General features: G+C 39.5%; 1 protein-coding gene across 2 annotated transcripts in view; it reads left to right on the top strand.

The window, feature by feature from the left end:
* The window catches only part of ANO9 (anoctamin 9), a 112,166-nt gene that overhangs the window by 89,615 nt on the left and 8,374 nt on the right, over positions 1–14,177 (top strand). For both annotated transcript variants that reach the window (XM_077287862.1, XM_077287861.1), the window contains exons 12-20: positions 935–1,039; positions 1,150–1,314; positions 2,720–2,756; positions 3,795–3,906; positions 7,330–7,387; positions 7,468–7,565; positions 8,545–8,699; positions 8,792–8,944; positions 10,915–11,059. In XM_077287862.1, the coding sequence (XP_077143977.1) occupies positions 935–1,039; positions 1,150–1,314; positions 2,720–2,756; positions 3,795–3,906; positions 7,330–7,387; positions 7,468–7,565; positions 8,545–8,699; positions 8,792–8,944; positions 10,915–11,059 (1,028 nt within the window). The remainder of the gene's footprint in view (positions 1–934; positions 1,040–1,149; positions 1,315–2,719; positions 2,757–3,794; positions 3,907–7,329; positions 7,388–7,467; positions 7,566–8,544; positions 8,700–8,791; positions 8,945–10,914; positions 11,060–14,177) is intronic.

The raw sequence follows: 14,177 nt of genomic DNA, 5'->3' as shown, positions 1-14,177 counted from the left end.
GTACAGTGAGATAACAAATGGATTATACCACCAGATGTAGCGTGTACAAATATCCGCTGCAGCAGATCCACGGGTCAGCTATTGACCATACTATAGATAGATGAAGGGGTCAATGTGGATACGGTCCACACTGAAGAGATTATTTATTTATATATATATATATATATATATATATATGTATCTGCATATTTGCAGCGCGGACCGTATCCACATTAACTCCTTCATCTATCTATACAAATTGTTTAAATGTCTTTTTTGATGTTTTTGAAATTGAAAAATGTTTTTGGTGGTAAATAAAAATTATCTGATTAAAAAAAAAAAAAAAAAAAAAAGTTAATAAAATAAACGTCATTTTTTTCATGCCCATAACGAGCATCAATTGATGATCAAGCAACTTTATTAGCATTCGTTTACTATCATTAAGGGGAATCTGTTAGCACAAAATGACTGTTCAAACCAAGGACTTGAGTTAAGTGAAGCCTTAGAATGGCAAAACAGCGCAGTACACTTTCCCTCTTACTTGTTCTCCGTCGCTCTCCACCCCTCTTTCTTGATTGACAGCTCTGGCTTTACAGGAGCCCAGAAAAGGACAGTGACCAATGAGAAAACAATAATTGTGAATGTGTATTGAACTGTTTGGCCACACCACGCGCATGTGCTTGTTTTGAACAGCCATTTTGTGGTGACAGTCTACCTTTAACATGTTACAATAACCTATAGAAAATTGTGCAATGAGCAGTTGCCCATACAATGGGATGAGCGATCACATGCTTATTAATAAGACATCCCTATTTGGCAGCAATTGCTTTATTGCAATGTTATCACAGATAATTCTCTAATCCCACTAATTGCCTTGCAATGTTTTCTGTAATAAGCCTTTTGTAGTTCCTTTAGCACATACTGTACATAGTAAGCACAACTTGTTTTTGTGCAGGAGGAGCTGGCTTTGGAGCTGATCAATGATCCAGACTGCAGTATTCAGAAACATCAGCATTCTTATCTGCGCTCTACTCTAGTTCTATTGGGAGTGGCTGCAGTGGTATGGATTTCACATTACTATATCTGAAATATATTACTAAAGTCCTTGTGGACATTTATCTCTGCCGGTAACATTGGCCTAACCTGTGCTTTTTCGTCTCTCTCCTCCAGATAGGAATTTTGATTGGAATCGCACAAGCCCTAGTGGTATACCGAGTTTTAGCGACTGTGTTCTTCATGCGTTCACCTTGGCAATTGCTAAGTGATCATGCCAATACTGCTTCTGTCATGTCTGGAGCTGTCCTTCATTACCTCACTATTGTCATCATGACTAAGGTAGTTTGTTCAGAAGGGTTAGGCTACTGCATATGATCTTTGCAAAAGTTACGGCAATGTGTGGGGCTCAATGTATTTGTGATGTGTTAGCTATGAAAAATTACTTTTCGCTATATCCTAGATATGGGAGGTTGTGATTTTAAAATGTGGTGATTGGGGTATGTAGCTGATATCTCCATGTATCCCACTGGTAACCCCAGCAAAACGCATATTTTCCTAATGAATGCCAGAGCCAGCCAGGTATCCCTCTGCGCTGGGAAATGAAGTATACATGGAGCCTATTCAGATGAATACCCATCCATAAAATACAAAAGACTGCTTGAGCCTACCAGAATGGGAGTCGCTTGTACAGAATGGCTCCCTGTTCTGGCTTTGAGGTGGATCTAGAGCAAAGAACCTCTTTCTGTTATGCCTCCATAAAGCACTTTGACGGGAGTTGTCTTTTTAAAGGGTCCACTTCTTATTGACTTCTATGGAAAGGAAAAAACATTGCATGTCATCAAGCGTGGCACTCTCTTGAATTATGCAGGTCATCGTACAGCTAAAACTGTTGTTGAATAACAACACAAAGTTTATTAACCCACATATGTATATAAAGCTTTCACAACCAAAATCATAAAGCCCAATTACATGGGCTGATAATTGGTAATAAGTGTCCTCATGAACACTCGTTCCCCAATCAATGATCCCATTGGATGGGTATTAAGATTTTGGTAGCAATGGTTGTTCCCGATTCTCGACCCATCTAAACAGACTGACGATTACCCAACAAATGAGCTAAACACCCGCTCCTCTGGTGCAATCATGTTTCGAATTCTTCGTTCTTTGCAACATGATATTCTATGCGCACACAAAATGATTGTATTGATGATCGTTCTGTGTGCATAGAACACTTGTCAACTTGTCTATGCAGGACGTTAAGATGACTTCAGTATAGTCAATTAGTCATCATTTAATGGCTGGGATCAGGCAGTTTATTAAAATTCGCTACATACAAGCCGATCAGCAGTCATTTCCTGTTTGGACAAGCAACTGAACATTCTACAGACACAGAACAATTGTTAGTACAATCGTTCTGTAATATTTCATCAGCAGAACAGGGCGATGTGCTGCAAATAATGATTATAATGCATGCACCAAACGAACGGATGTTTTGCTCATTCTTAGGGTGATTGCCGGCCTGTTTAAATTGACTGATAGTTCGGAACCAGGGTTCAAACGCTTTTGACAATTGTTGGCCCATCTAAATGGGCTTTGTCCTATTCTTCAAGGACAAGTAGACTTCTTAGATCTGTGTCCCAGGATCTCAGGACATTTTAGTTTTGCTGGAGATTATTGTAGAGATTTTGAACAAAAGTTGAACTATGGTAGCACTTCTTATCTGAGGTCCATTTTATCTTTGCAGGTGAATCGTGTAGTCTCCACTCATTTGTGTAACTTGGGTGAGTTTCTTGAATTTACTCTAACTTAGAGTTAATACAAAAAAGACAGTATAACAACACAACACATAAATGTGAGATATATAAGAGGAATACCATAATTGTGTGTCCACCAAATGGTGCATGGCAGTAAAGCATAAGCCAAATATGGATCTAAAGCCAAACATAAAAGAGAAATTATGAATGTCATCAAAAATATATTTGTTAATTAGTATCAATATAAAAAAGCAACATTAAAAATTAGTCACATGATAGACAAAAACATCACCGAAGAGAACATAATCATAATTGTAAAAGGGAATACATGATGACTTTGTAAAAAGTGAATCAATACCAAAAAATGAACAAATGAATAAGGTGTTCAAAAATGTGTGATGGAAGGAATAATTAATAAAGTGCAAGTGCAAAATCTGAACTGATCATGTCTGGAATTATCACCTGTGCAATACTAATGAAATCCAGAAAACATGATTTTTTGGCAGGCCTTGAGGACTAGAGTTGAGGAACATTGCGCTACACTACAATATGAGGCACTGGCATGTGTTGCATCATGCCACAATTTATTGCTCACTAATTCTCACAGAATTAGTAAGGAAATAAACCTTGGTGTGGCTCTGTGTAAAATCCTAAGCATAGTATGAGAATACATTTTCTGTGGACACCATATTCAGGATTTGTTTGACACATATCCAAAATCCAGTGTTATGCATGGATCTAGAGTTCCACCATTGAAGAGCTCTTTTCGGTTCTCTTCTTCCGTAGCCAAAAACCCAAAGTCATCAGTTGCTCTAGTAGATTTTAAATTATCTAGAAGAACAAATATTTAAAACCAATGGCCAGGTCGTTCATGCTCTGCCTATTGACAAGAAAACCGAGCAACATGTTGGAAATCTATGACCACTTGTAAGAGGAATAGAAAATGTTTGGGATGGCTATGAAATACTGCAAATATCAGTATTGGCTCTGATGACGTTGACAATGTAAAATAAAGTGAGGCTATACAAATCACATGCGCAAGATAATATTCCTTTTCTATCTCAGAAAAACCTCGGACCTTTACTGAACGAGAAAACAGCTTCACATCTAAAGTGTTTACATTTCAATTTGTCACCCACTTCTCGTCCCTCTTCTACGTGGCGTTCTTCCTGGGAAGGTAACTGACCATTATTACCACCATGTGATGGGTAATATTGTCTTTGAAGGATGCTTTTCCTACACGAAGTGCCCTCTGCTATAAATCATAGGTACCTTTTTGAATTTAGAAAGCAATTTTGTGATATATTGTCATCTCATGTTGGTCACCTCATACAATATGACTGCAATAGTGCCCATGATGTGAACCATAGCAATTGATGTAAATATAAATTGAGTAGGTTGGGTATTTTTTTCCATCTGTTCGTTATATACCATTGTCTATTTCTTAGATTAGAGGTTGAGGTGGTAATTATTGGTCATAAAGCTTTAATTTATACATGTGGTAATCACACGGTGATTATGCTGATATATCTATGTCTTCAGTAGATGATATGCCTCTTGAATATTAATAATAGTTCATATTGTTTAGTAATCTAATCCCTGCTGGATTTTCTGGAAATTGGCAACTTGATAAAACGCCTTATGTTTATTGCTAGAAGTATAATCAAAGAGCCAAAGTATAAGTCAAAACTGCATAAAAATTATGCTGTTAAACAGGCCAACAAGTCTGCAGCCAAGTCTGCACGATACACATGGTTATTGGTGCTGCAATAGTTGCAAATCTAATCTTGTATTGCAAAGAATTTTGTTGATGAAAATCCACTGTTATTCCACAACAAATAAGTAATCACAGCATGCCTAGAATCTGCTGCAGATTTTATTTTATACCGTGACTCAATGTAGTTTAAATCTTTGGTAATGATTCTGGAGTTCTGCAATGTGTAAACCCAAGCTTAAGGAGTTTAAAGACCATTTTAAATCCCTAGAACCGGATTCACAAACCTGCGTTACACAGACTGATCGCGGATCTCCCTGACCGAAACTCGACAGCTTTATTGGCATATGTGAGGTTGTCTAGTTTAGGTCAGGAGACCCGTGGGCCAGTTCATGTATCGCTTTTTGTACTTGGACCTCGAAATACAGATGTCTGAAACTAGCCTAAACATTCTAGGTGAGTTTTGAGACTTCCAGGTAATAAGTTACAGAGAGTGGGTGCTTCATAACAAAAGGTTTTGCCTCGAAATGCTTTACGCTGGATCTTGGATATGGACAGTTTATTTATGCCTGCTGATCTGAAAGGTTGGAATGGAGTGTGGTGTTTCACTAGATAATTCAAGTAGACCACACCTAAGTTATTTATGGTGGTAAAGGTCCTCAGGCAAAATGTAGAAGTTGTCTTCCATTTTACAGACACACAGTGCAGTCAGTGCAGGACTGGCGAAATGGAAGCATATCAAGATTGATCTGCTATTAACCTAGCTGCTGCATTTTGGACTTACTGAAAGTGATGTATTACTTTATCTGGGAGGTCTAGATGGCATTATACTAGTCCAGTGTGGACGTTACAAATGCATGTACCAGTGTTGATAGGTCTTCTGATGAAATTTTCACATCTTGTAGATCAGAGAGAAGAAAAGTAAAGACTTATGAGTGGTTGATATTTACTTTCTAAGAGATTTAGCCACCAATAACTACACTCAAATTGCATGCCTGATCTGAGCTTCGAAGGGTTATTAGACTTTGATCTCCAACAAAAAGAACTTCTACTTTGTCCTTCTTCAGTTGTAGTCAAATAAATAAGGCAGCACACTGCGGCGCCAAAACATGTAAACATGAAACATGAAAATTGAACTGCATTACTGCACTAGAAATATGAAAACATGAGAGCGTTTAGCGCATAAATTGGCCAATTCATGTGTACCTGATAGCCACATTAAGGAAAGTGTAGGACCTGGTATACAAGAGATGTGTATACGAGTTGGTGACTCTAGGTTCAGCACCTGTTCAACACTTAGTCTATGTTTGGATGTGACAGTCAGTTTTTTGAAATTTGCATTCATTAGCCTTCTGACTGAGCACTCCTGCCTCTTAGCCACAGGTTTTAATCGCAGCAGGTTCATTACCCCTCCACAGAGAGAAAGAAATTTAGTCTAACTAGCGGATTCACAGGTTCCCATTCAGATGAAGACGTTTATTCTCAGCAAGGAAAGGAAAGTTTAGGACCTAGTATACGAGAGATGCCTTAATGTGGCTACCAGGTACACATGAATTGGCCAATTTATTCGCTAAACGCTCTCATTTTTTCATATTTCTAGTGCAGTAATGCAGTTCAATTTTCATGTTTGCAGGTTTTAGCGCCGCAGTGTGCTGCCTTATTTATTTGACTGTATACGAGGTGGTGACTCTAGGTTCAGCACCTGTTCACACTTAGTCTATGTTTGGATGTGATGGTCAGTTTTTTTAAATTTAATTTTCTTCTTCAGTTGTAGTCAGCTGGCATTCATCAATTCTTGTAATGAAGCTAAGCATGACTGTACTGCTGGCAATGAGTCCTTGATTTGTTGCTTCAGTGTCAGGTATAATTGGTACACATCAGCAGAGCAGTTACAGTGTATATGCCAGAGCCGTGGCTCTATTATATTTTTCCTTATGGAAGAATGTAAATCACAAACCTCATTGAGGGCAGAATCAAGCCCTGTCGTACTTTGAATTTTAAAGGACCTAGTGAAGAGGATGAGGTGCCAATAGACACTCTTTGTGGTCTTCCAGCCAAGAAGATAATGACCCAATGAATAACTGTGTAATCAATTCAGCAGACTACCTTAAAGCACCTCTCTAGCTTTTTTTATTGCAGCACTGGAGTGATGCTACTAAACTAAGTTCCATGTTCCCAGTCTCATACTTACCAGCCACCATCTTTAGCTGTTATCGGCACCGCTGCGGTCGCCCTCTAGCAGTTTGTGACTTGCTGATCGCTCCCGTGTTTGCTGGGTGATGCAGAAGTCATATCTCAATGTAAGTATATGAGAGCTAGAAGGAGGTTTTCATAGACTTGCATTGAAAGATTGTGATCGTTACCTCTGACTTCCAGTCAGTCAGAAGTTGCAGTAGCAAAATTAAGGCGAAGAGCTGAATACCGCGGCTGGTGAGTATAATACTAGGCTCAGGGAACTTAGATTAGTAGCACCACTCCTGTGCTAAAATAAAAAAAGTGTGGATTGGTGCTTTAAATCTTTTTTTTCAGTCGGCTGGTAAACTGAATCAAAGGCTGCAGTGAGATCTAAGATTATCATGATGGTGATGTCTCTTGCCATCAGCAGATATTTATTTCTCTTGTGAGTGCTGATTCAGTGCTGTTTTTTTCCTTATGCCAGATCGGGAAAGGCAATTAATGAAATTGCCTAATATTCTGGTATCTAGTTGAACAGTAACATTTTTTTCTGTAGCTGCTTACAGTTTAACTTTGATGGACCCCTCAAACATAAACAGATTGTCCTAATTATGTAACCCCTTTAAAGTTAATCCTTTAGACCAATGTGCCTTTTGAGTTTCCTAAATAGATATGAAAATATAACTAACTAAACCTTTCTCTCATTAACAGAATTAATGGATACCCAGGGAACTATATTCGTATTGCTGGAGAGTGGAGGCTGGAAGAAGTGAGTTAACTTATATTTAGGATTTGTTGGGTCAGAGAATGTGTGTAGTTTCTAACATCCATCTATCACGTCTATCTCAGTGTCACCCAAGTGGATGCATCACCGACTTATTTATACAGATGTGTATTATCATGATTCTTAAACAGACACTCAGTAACTGCATGGAATTTCTGTCCCCGTGAGTATGAGCTATCACTTGTGCCAAATGTAATGTAAAAATGGTTAGTTTATCTTATTCTGTCACACCAAACCTTTCTTCGTTGGAGTCCCTGATATGTAGAGATCTTTTGGGTCCTTTTGGCAAGTTGTATGACCTTTCCAGTACTTTAGCATCTTCAGTATAAATAAATACCCCTCCCCCTTCCAAGATCCATAATACATAATAGATCAGTCTCGTGTATCAGTGGTTAGCAGTATGAATCACAGACCGTCTTTCACCTTGCAAACATGTATATTTTCCATTGATCCTATGTGGTGTTTCAGAGAAAAAATATAGCTTAAAGAGGGGCCAGGAACAATAAGACAAGTCACTGGCGCCTGTCACCTCTGAACCATCCCCATCAGTCTCTGGTAGATTAACAGATCTCTATTTGTGCATAGGGAGAGAATTCAATCTAGTTGAGAGATAGCAGATAGCAGAGGGTGGGGTGGGTAACCCACCCTAACCCACCCTAGTGACTAGTCTTGGAACCACCCCAGTTGTCTTCTACCCACCCTAATGACTAGTCTTGGTGCCACCCCAGACATCTTCTACCCACCCTAGTGAATAGTCTTGGTGCCAACACAGTCTTCATGTTGGGACCCATCCCAGTGACTATTCTTCTTGGTATTCTTGTTTTTGTTTAAACAGTTTTTTTTCTGAAATGCCTTAGTTTTTTAGTGTAAAACATTTATATTTGCAATGAGGGCACCTCCCCCCCATTTCATGCTACTCATGGTTCAGGCACCATGAATGACCTGATGAATTCACTTTAAAGGCTTAAGTTGTCATGTTTCGCAGTATAGGAGAACCCAAAATCCCTTTATGTCAGAAAACCAGGAATGTATAATTGTGGGAGATACAGTACATAATTATCAATAAACTAGTATTTTTATACTCAGCTGTGTTATTCCGTATGGATAATTCATCTCATCAATAATCTAACTTTTCTCTGTAGATTCCTAAAATATAAGTTTCGCAAATGGAAAGATAGGCGGAGTCGGGTGCACAGTGAGCAGGGCTCAGAAGACCATGTAACTGAAGCATGGAGAACAAATTACAGACTTGGTGAAGTTCATATCTTCAGCTTGTTTGATGAATTTCTGGAAATGGGTGAGTCTTGAATTTGTTGCAAAAGTAAATGTTGTCTGCCCTATCGTTTGCTTTTTATTAACATGTGATCAATCTCTTGTCACTCTCAATAGTCATCCAATACAGTTTCACAACCATCTTTGTGGCTGCCTTCCCTCTTGCCCCACTCCTTGCCTTCATCAACAATGTTCTGGAAATCCGTCTTGATGCCATTAAAATGACTCGTTTACAGCGCCGCATGGTGCCAAGAAAAGCAAATGACATTGGTGAGATGCTTCAAAGGCTGGGCTTAGAATGGCTTTTATTATATATATTTATATACTTACATGAGTTTTTACTGAAAGATCATCTAGTCTGACCTGTTTGCTTTTCCATTCCTCCTGATGTGGCTCCTTTTCATCCTTCCTGATTGCTGGTTGTGAATTTAACCTTCCCGACGTGCGTACTTGCCATTTTTAGCCATGTGGCTTCATGGAGATAAGTATCTTTCAGAAAATGCAGAAAGATCCCTATACCCATTCTCCACTCTTTCAATTCCTTGCTACAAAAAGTTCTCTGGAAGTAGGAGATATCCCTTCTTTTTCCAGGAGATTCCCAGATGTTCTAGGACAGCTGTCATGTATACCATTTGACTACTATGCTGAGAGAAGTGGTGGATCCAAATGGGTCATCAGTTTCTGTCTTTCCAATACTTGCAATCTACACTTGTGTTTTTTACTGATGAGCGAGTGTACTGGTTGCTTGAGTTTTCCCGAGCACGCTCAGGTGGTCTCCGAGTATTTATGACTGCTCGGAGATTTAGTTTTCCTCACAGCGGCTCGATGATTTGCGACTGTTAAGACAGTTTGATTACATGTGGGAATTCCCTAGCAACCAGGCAACCCCCACATGTACTCAGGCTGGGTAGTAGCTGTAAATCATTCAGGTGTCCTGATGAAAACTAAATCTCCGAACACTAACAAATCCTCGGAGGTCACCCGAGTGTGCTTGGGAAAACCCGAGCAACCAGTACACTCTCTCATCACTAGTGTTTTTACTTCTAAGTTAGCTACAGCATCTGCAGTGTAATGCTCACTCCTAGGAATGCTCATCTCTCAATAATCAGGCAGTGTAACCAGGCAACCGATTAATCGATAAATGAGCAAAACATTTGTTCATCTGGTGAAATTATTTTTAAGCTCCTTAAAGGGAACCTGTCACCAGGCTTGACAGATATGAGATATGGCTATCACCTTTCAGGGCTTATCTACAGCATTCTATAATGCTGTATATCTGCCCCCAACCCGACCTGCAAGAGAAGAAAAATAACTTTTATTATACTCACTTGCGGGGCAGTCCGGTCCGAGGGGTGTCGCTGGTCTTGGTCTGACGCCTCCCATCTTCTTACGATCGCCAACCTGCTGCGTCTCTGCGTCATCCACACAGTCTCCTTGGCATACTTCTCTGCCCTGTTGATGGCAGATCAAAGTACTGCAGTGCGAAGGTTCTTTGACCTTTACTGGCACCTGTGCACTGCAGTACTTTGCTCTGCAATCAACAGGACAGAGAAGTACGCGTGTGCAGGAGCGCGGTGCCGAGGAGATTGTGGATGATGCAGGGACGTTTCATCCACACGAAGCAAGCAAGAGGACTGCATCGCAAGAAGATGGGAGGCACTGGACCAAGAAGAGCGACACCCCTCGGACTGGACCGCACCGCAGGTGATTATAATGAAAGTAATTTTTCAGTTCTTCCAGGTCGGGTTGGGGGCAGATATACAGCATTATTGAATTCTGTATATAAGCCCTGAAAGATGATGGCTGTAACTCATATCAGCCAAACCTGGTGACAGGGTGACTTTAAACATCATCGTTCTCGGTGGCACATCATCCTGTGTAAACACATGTGCTGCTAAGTATAATGACAGTCAATGAGCAAAGAACAATCATGTTACGGTACATTCTGCACGTTTAGTAGTGTGGCAGTCATTCAATGCCAAGGGTGAGCTTGTCTTAATCCACACTTAGGCTCTTGGAGGAGGATATAGTAGTACAGTAAGAAAAGATCATGAAGGTAGATCTCTGAAAAGTTATGTGTAAAAAACAAAAACACAATACCCCTGTCCCCTGTCCAGCTTAAATTTGTTGATAGCAGTGTAGGATATATTTAATTAATTTCAGATAAAAATTTAGGTTTATTGTCCATTTTATCTAGTATAGTAAAGTATTGTGACAATGGCTGTTTGCATGTTTTTCAGGTATCTGGTTGCAAGTTTTAGAAGCAGTGGGTGTTTTAGCGGTCATCACTAATGGTCTCGTCATTGCAATTACGTCTGACTTCATCCCCAGGCTTATATATAAATATGCATATGGACCTTGTGCACAAGGGCAAAAGGACATAGAGTAAGACATAGAACAGTGATGATTTCTCTAAATATATTATTTTTTACACTTTCCCTCCAGTCACACTCATGTACACACATTTGCATTCCTATGCAATTTTGCCATGACTAATATGCATTTTAGCAAGAAGATAGATGAATGGAAATATGGTGGCTGGATCAGACCACACGTGGTTTCTCTGTAGTCTGAAACTACAGTATGTAATCAAGACTTTTTGCTTATCTGTCACAGACATGCAAAGAGATGATATACACTGCTTTGAAAAAAGTATTCATAGCACGTGAACTTTCCACATTTTCTTTTACGTTACACTGACAGACCTAAATGTATTTTATTGAGATTTTATGTGGTATACCAACATATAGTAGTATTTGTGAAGTGTAAAGGAAATGATGGGTTTCTAAATATATATAAAAAAAATCTGTAAATTGTGACATGCATTTGAATTCAGCCCTCTGTAGTTTGACACTTTGTAGGACCACCTTTTGCTGAAATTACTGCTGTAAGCTCTACCAGCTTTGCACATCTAGTGGTGACATTTTTGCCCATTCTTCTTTGCATTCTCACTAGAGTGAGTATGCAAAGAGTATGCTCAGTGATATTGGATGGAGGCGTCTGTGAACAGCAATTTTCAAGTCTTGTCAGATTCTCAATGGGATTTAGGTCTGGACTGTGACTGAGACATTCACACACATGAATATGCTTTGATCTAAACCATCTATTGGCGATCTGGGAGAATGTTCAGGGCCGTTGTCCTGCTAGATGGTGAAACTATGCCCAATGTAGGGGACACAACTAACATGTGGAAGAAGGTGCTTCGGTCAGATGTGGCCAAGCTAGAACCTTTTGGGCTAAATACAAAGCACTGTGTGGCAGAAAGCTAACACTGCACATCACCCTGAAAATACCATCCTCATTGTCAAACATGGTGGGGGCAGCATCATGCTATGAGGGTGCTTTTCTTCAGCAGGGACAGGGAAGACCATCAGTTGATGGGAAGATTAATGGAACTAAATACAGGGGAATTCTGCCTGAAAACCTGTTAGAGGCTGGAAAAGACATGAGGGCATAGGTTCACCTTCCAACAGGATACTGAGCCTAAACATGCTGCCAAAGCTACAATGATATTTTAGATCAAAGAATATTTACAGTGAAGAACAAAAGGGTAGCAATGTTTTGAACTTTTGACTTTCAGGCTCTATATCTCACCATCTACAACTGCTTTGATCGTGAAACTACCATCATTTTACACACAATCATCTTGGCCATCTCATACATAAATTTGACTTGCAACTATTTAGCATATGATTAGTTATGCAGAATATAATCATGTCACTGAATTGTTACTGTTTTGCTAAAAAAAAAAAGTCAAAATTTTAATTTTAGTATTTTCTTAGTGTTTTGTAAATCCACCTTTAGCTTTCAACACTAAATGAATCCTTATGGCCATGCTATCATTCAAATTCAAACAAGTCTCAACAGAAATCTTATCCCAGGTCTCTTCTACATGTTCCCAAAGTTGGTGCATACTGGTCGACTCACTTGGGTATGTACAGCTGTGCTCAAAAGTTTACATACCCCGGCAGAATTTTTGCTTTCTTGGCCTTTTTTTCAGAGAATATGAATATCATTTTGGTGTTTTCTCCACTCATGGATAGTGGTTGGGTGAAGCCATTTATAGTCAAACTACTGTGTTTTCTCTTTTTAAATTATAATGACATCCCAAAACATCCAAATGACCCTGATCAAAAGTTCACATACCCTGGTGATTTTGGTCTAATAGATCCGTTGACAATTCTTTTGCTTTCCCCATGACTCACAATCCAGAAACGTCAGTGGCTGGATGAAAGATGCAAGAGTCTGTCTGGATCCCAGAAACTCACTCAGCTTTTATGCACACACACTGATTACAAGCAAACAGGTCACGGGTGAGGATATTACCTTTAGTAGCCATTCAAACCCATTTGTGTCAACTTCTGTGCATGTTATCAGGCCAAAATCACCAAGGTTTGTGAACTTTTGACCAGGGTCATTTGGATATTTATTTTGGGTTGTCATTATGATTTAAAAAGAGAAAACACAGTACTTTGACAATAAATGGCTTCACCCAACCACTCGAGAATAAGTTTAAGTTTTGGTGCTATCATTCATATTCTCTGAAAAAAGGCCAAGAAAGCAAAAACCCTGCCAGGGTGTGTAAACTTTTGAGCACAACTGTATACAGTTATTTCTTCAACTCTACCACAAGTGTCCCATTGGTTTGAGGTCTGTGAACTAGGGGAGCCAATCCAGCACCTCTACTTCATTGTTATTGAACCTCTTGTTCGCCAATCTTAGCATTTGCTTTGGGTCGTTCTCCTGCTCAAACACTATGCCCATAGTACTCGAGTGTGCGAAGTAACTCGTTTTGTAGGATACTCACATATAGCTCAGCATTGAGACCACTATCGATCCTGGTCAACTATCCAACACGTTTGTCTGTGAAACAACCCCATATCATCAGACTACCTCCACCGAACTTGACAGTTCTTTAAATTTCTCGATCATTTAGCCCCTTTCTTCCTTGTTCCTTCCAGACTCATATGTACCGATCATATCGTAGTCTATTGACTTTCGTCTTATCGCTCCAAATCACCTTTTTCCAATCTTCAACTGTCCACTTTTCATACTTTTTTGAAAACTCAAGCCAACACTTATGACGATATTGAAGTCAAGTCTTCTACACTTTTTTTCGGGCCACCATTCCAGACTTGTGTAATGTGCATCGCATGGTGTTTGTAGCGACATCTGTGATCTCACTATTATAAAGCATGTGAACCACCTTCAATGCTGTTTATCGCACCAGAACTGATAGACCTTGTGATGAGCCAACTTGTTGACTCTGATACTTTGTCTGGACGTCCACCTCTTGGCTTTTGAATGGATGAACAGATTTTATTTAATATTCTTCAACGGTCATGGCAATCACATGATGCAGTTTGGCAATTTTCATGGCCAAAAGGCAGCTAGCAATGAGCTGGATGACGCTGTTTCTCTTTTCTTGGGAAATCTTCTAAATGGCCGCACTTCGATTCGTACCAGTGACCTTTTGTATGAGAATCAACCTAATAACACACTG

Source organism: Ranitomeya variabilis, chromosome 2 (assembly GCF_051348905.1).
Source record: "Ranitomeya variabilis isolate aRanVar5 chromosome 2, aRanVar5.hap1, whole genome shotgun sequence".
In the NCBI taxonomy this organism is placed as follows: Eukaryota; Metazoa; Chordata; class Amphibia; order Anura; family Dendrobatidae; genus Ranitomeya; species Ranitomeya variabilis.
The sequence above is the reverse complement of the archived record's forward strand: the minus strand, read 5'-3'. Positions and strand labels throughout refer to the sequence as shown.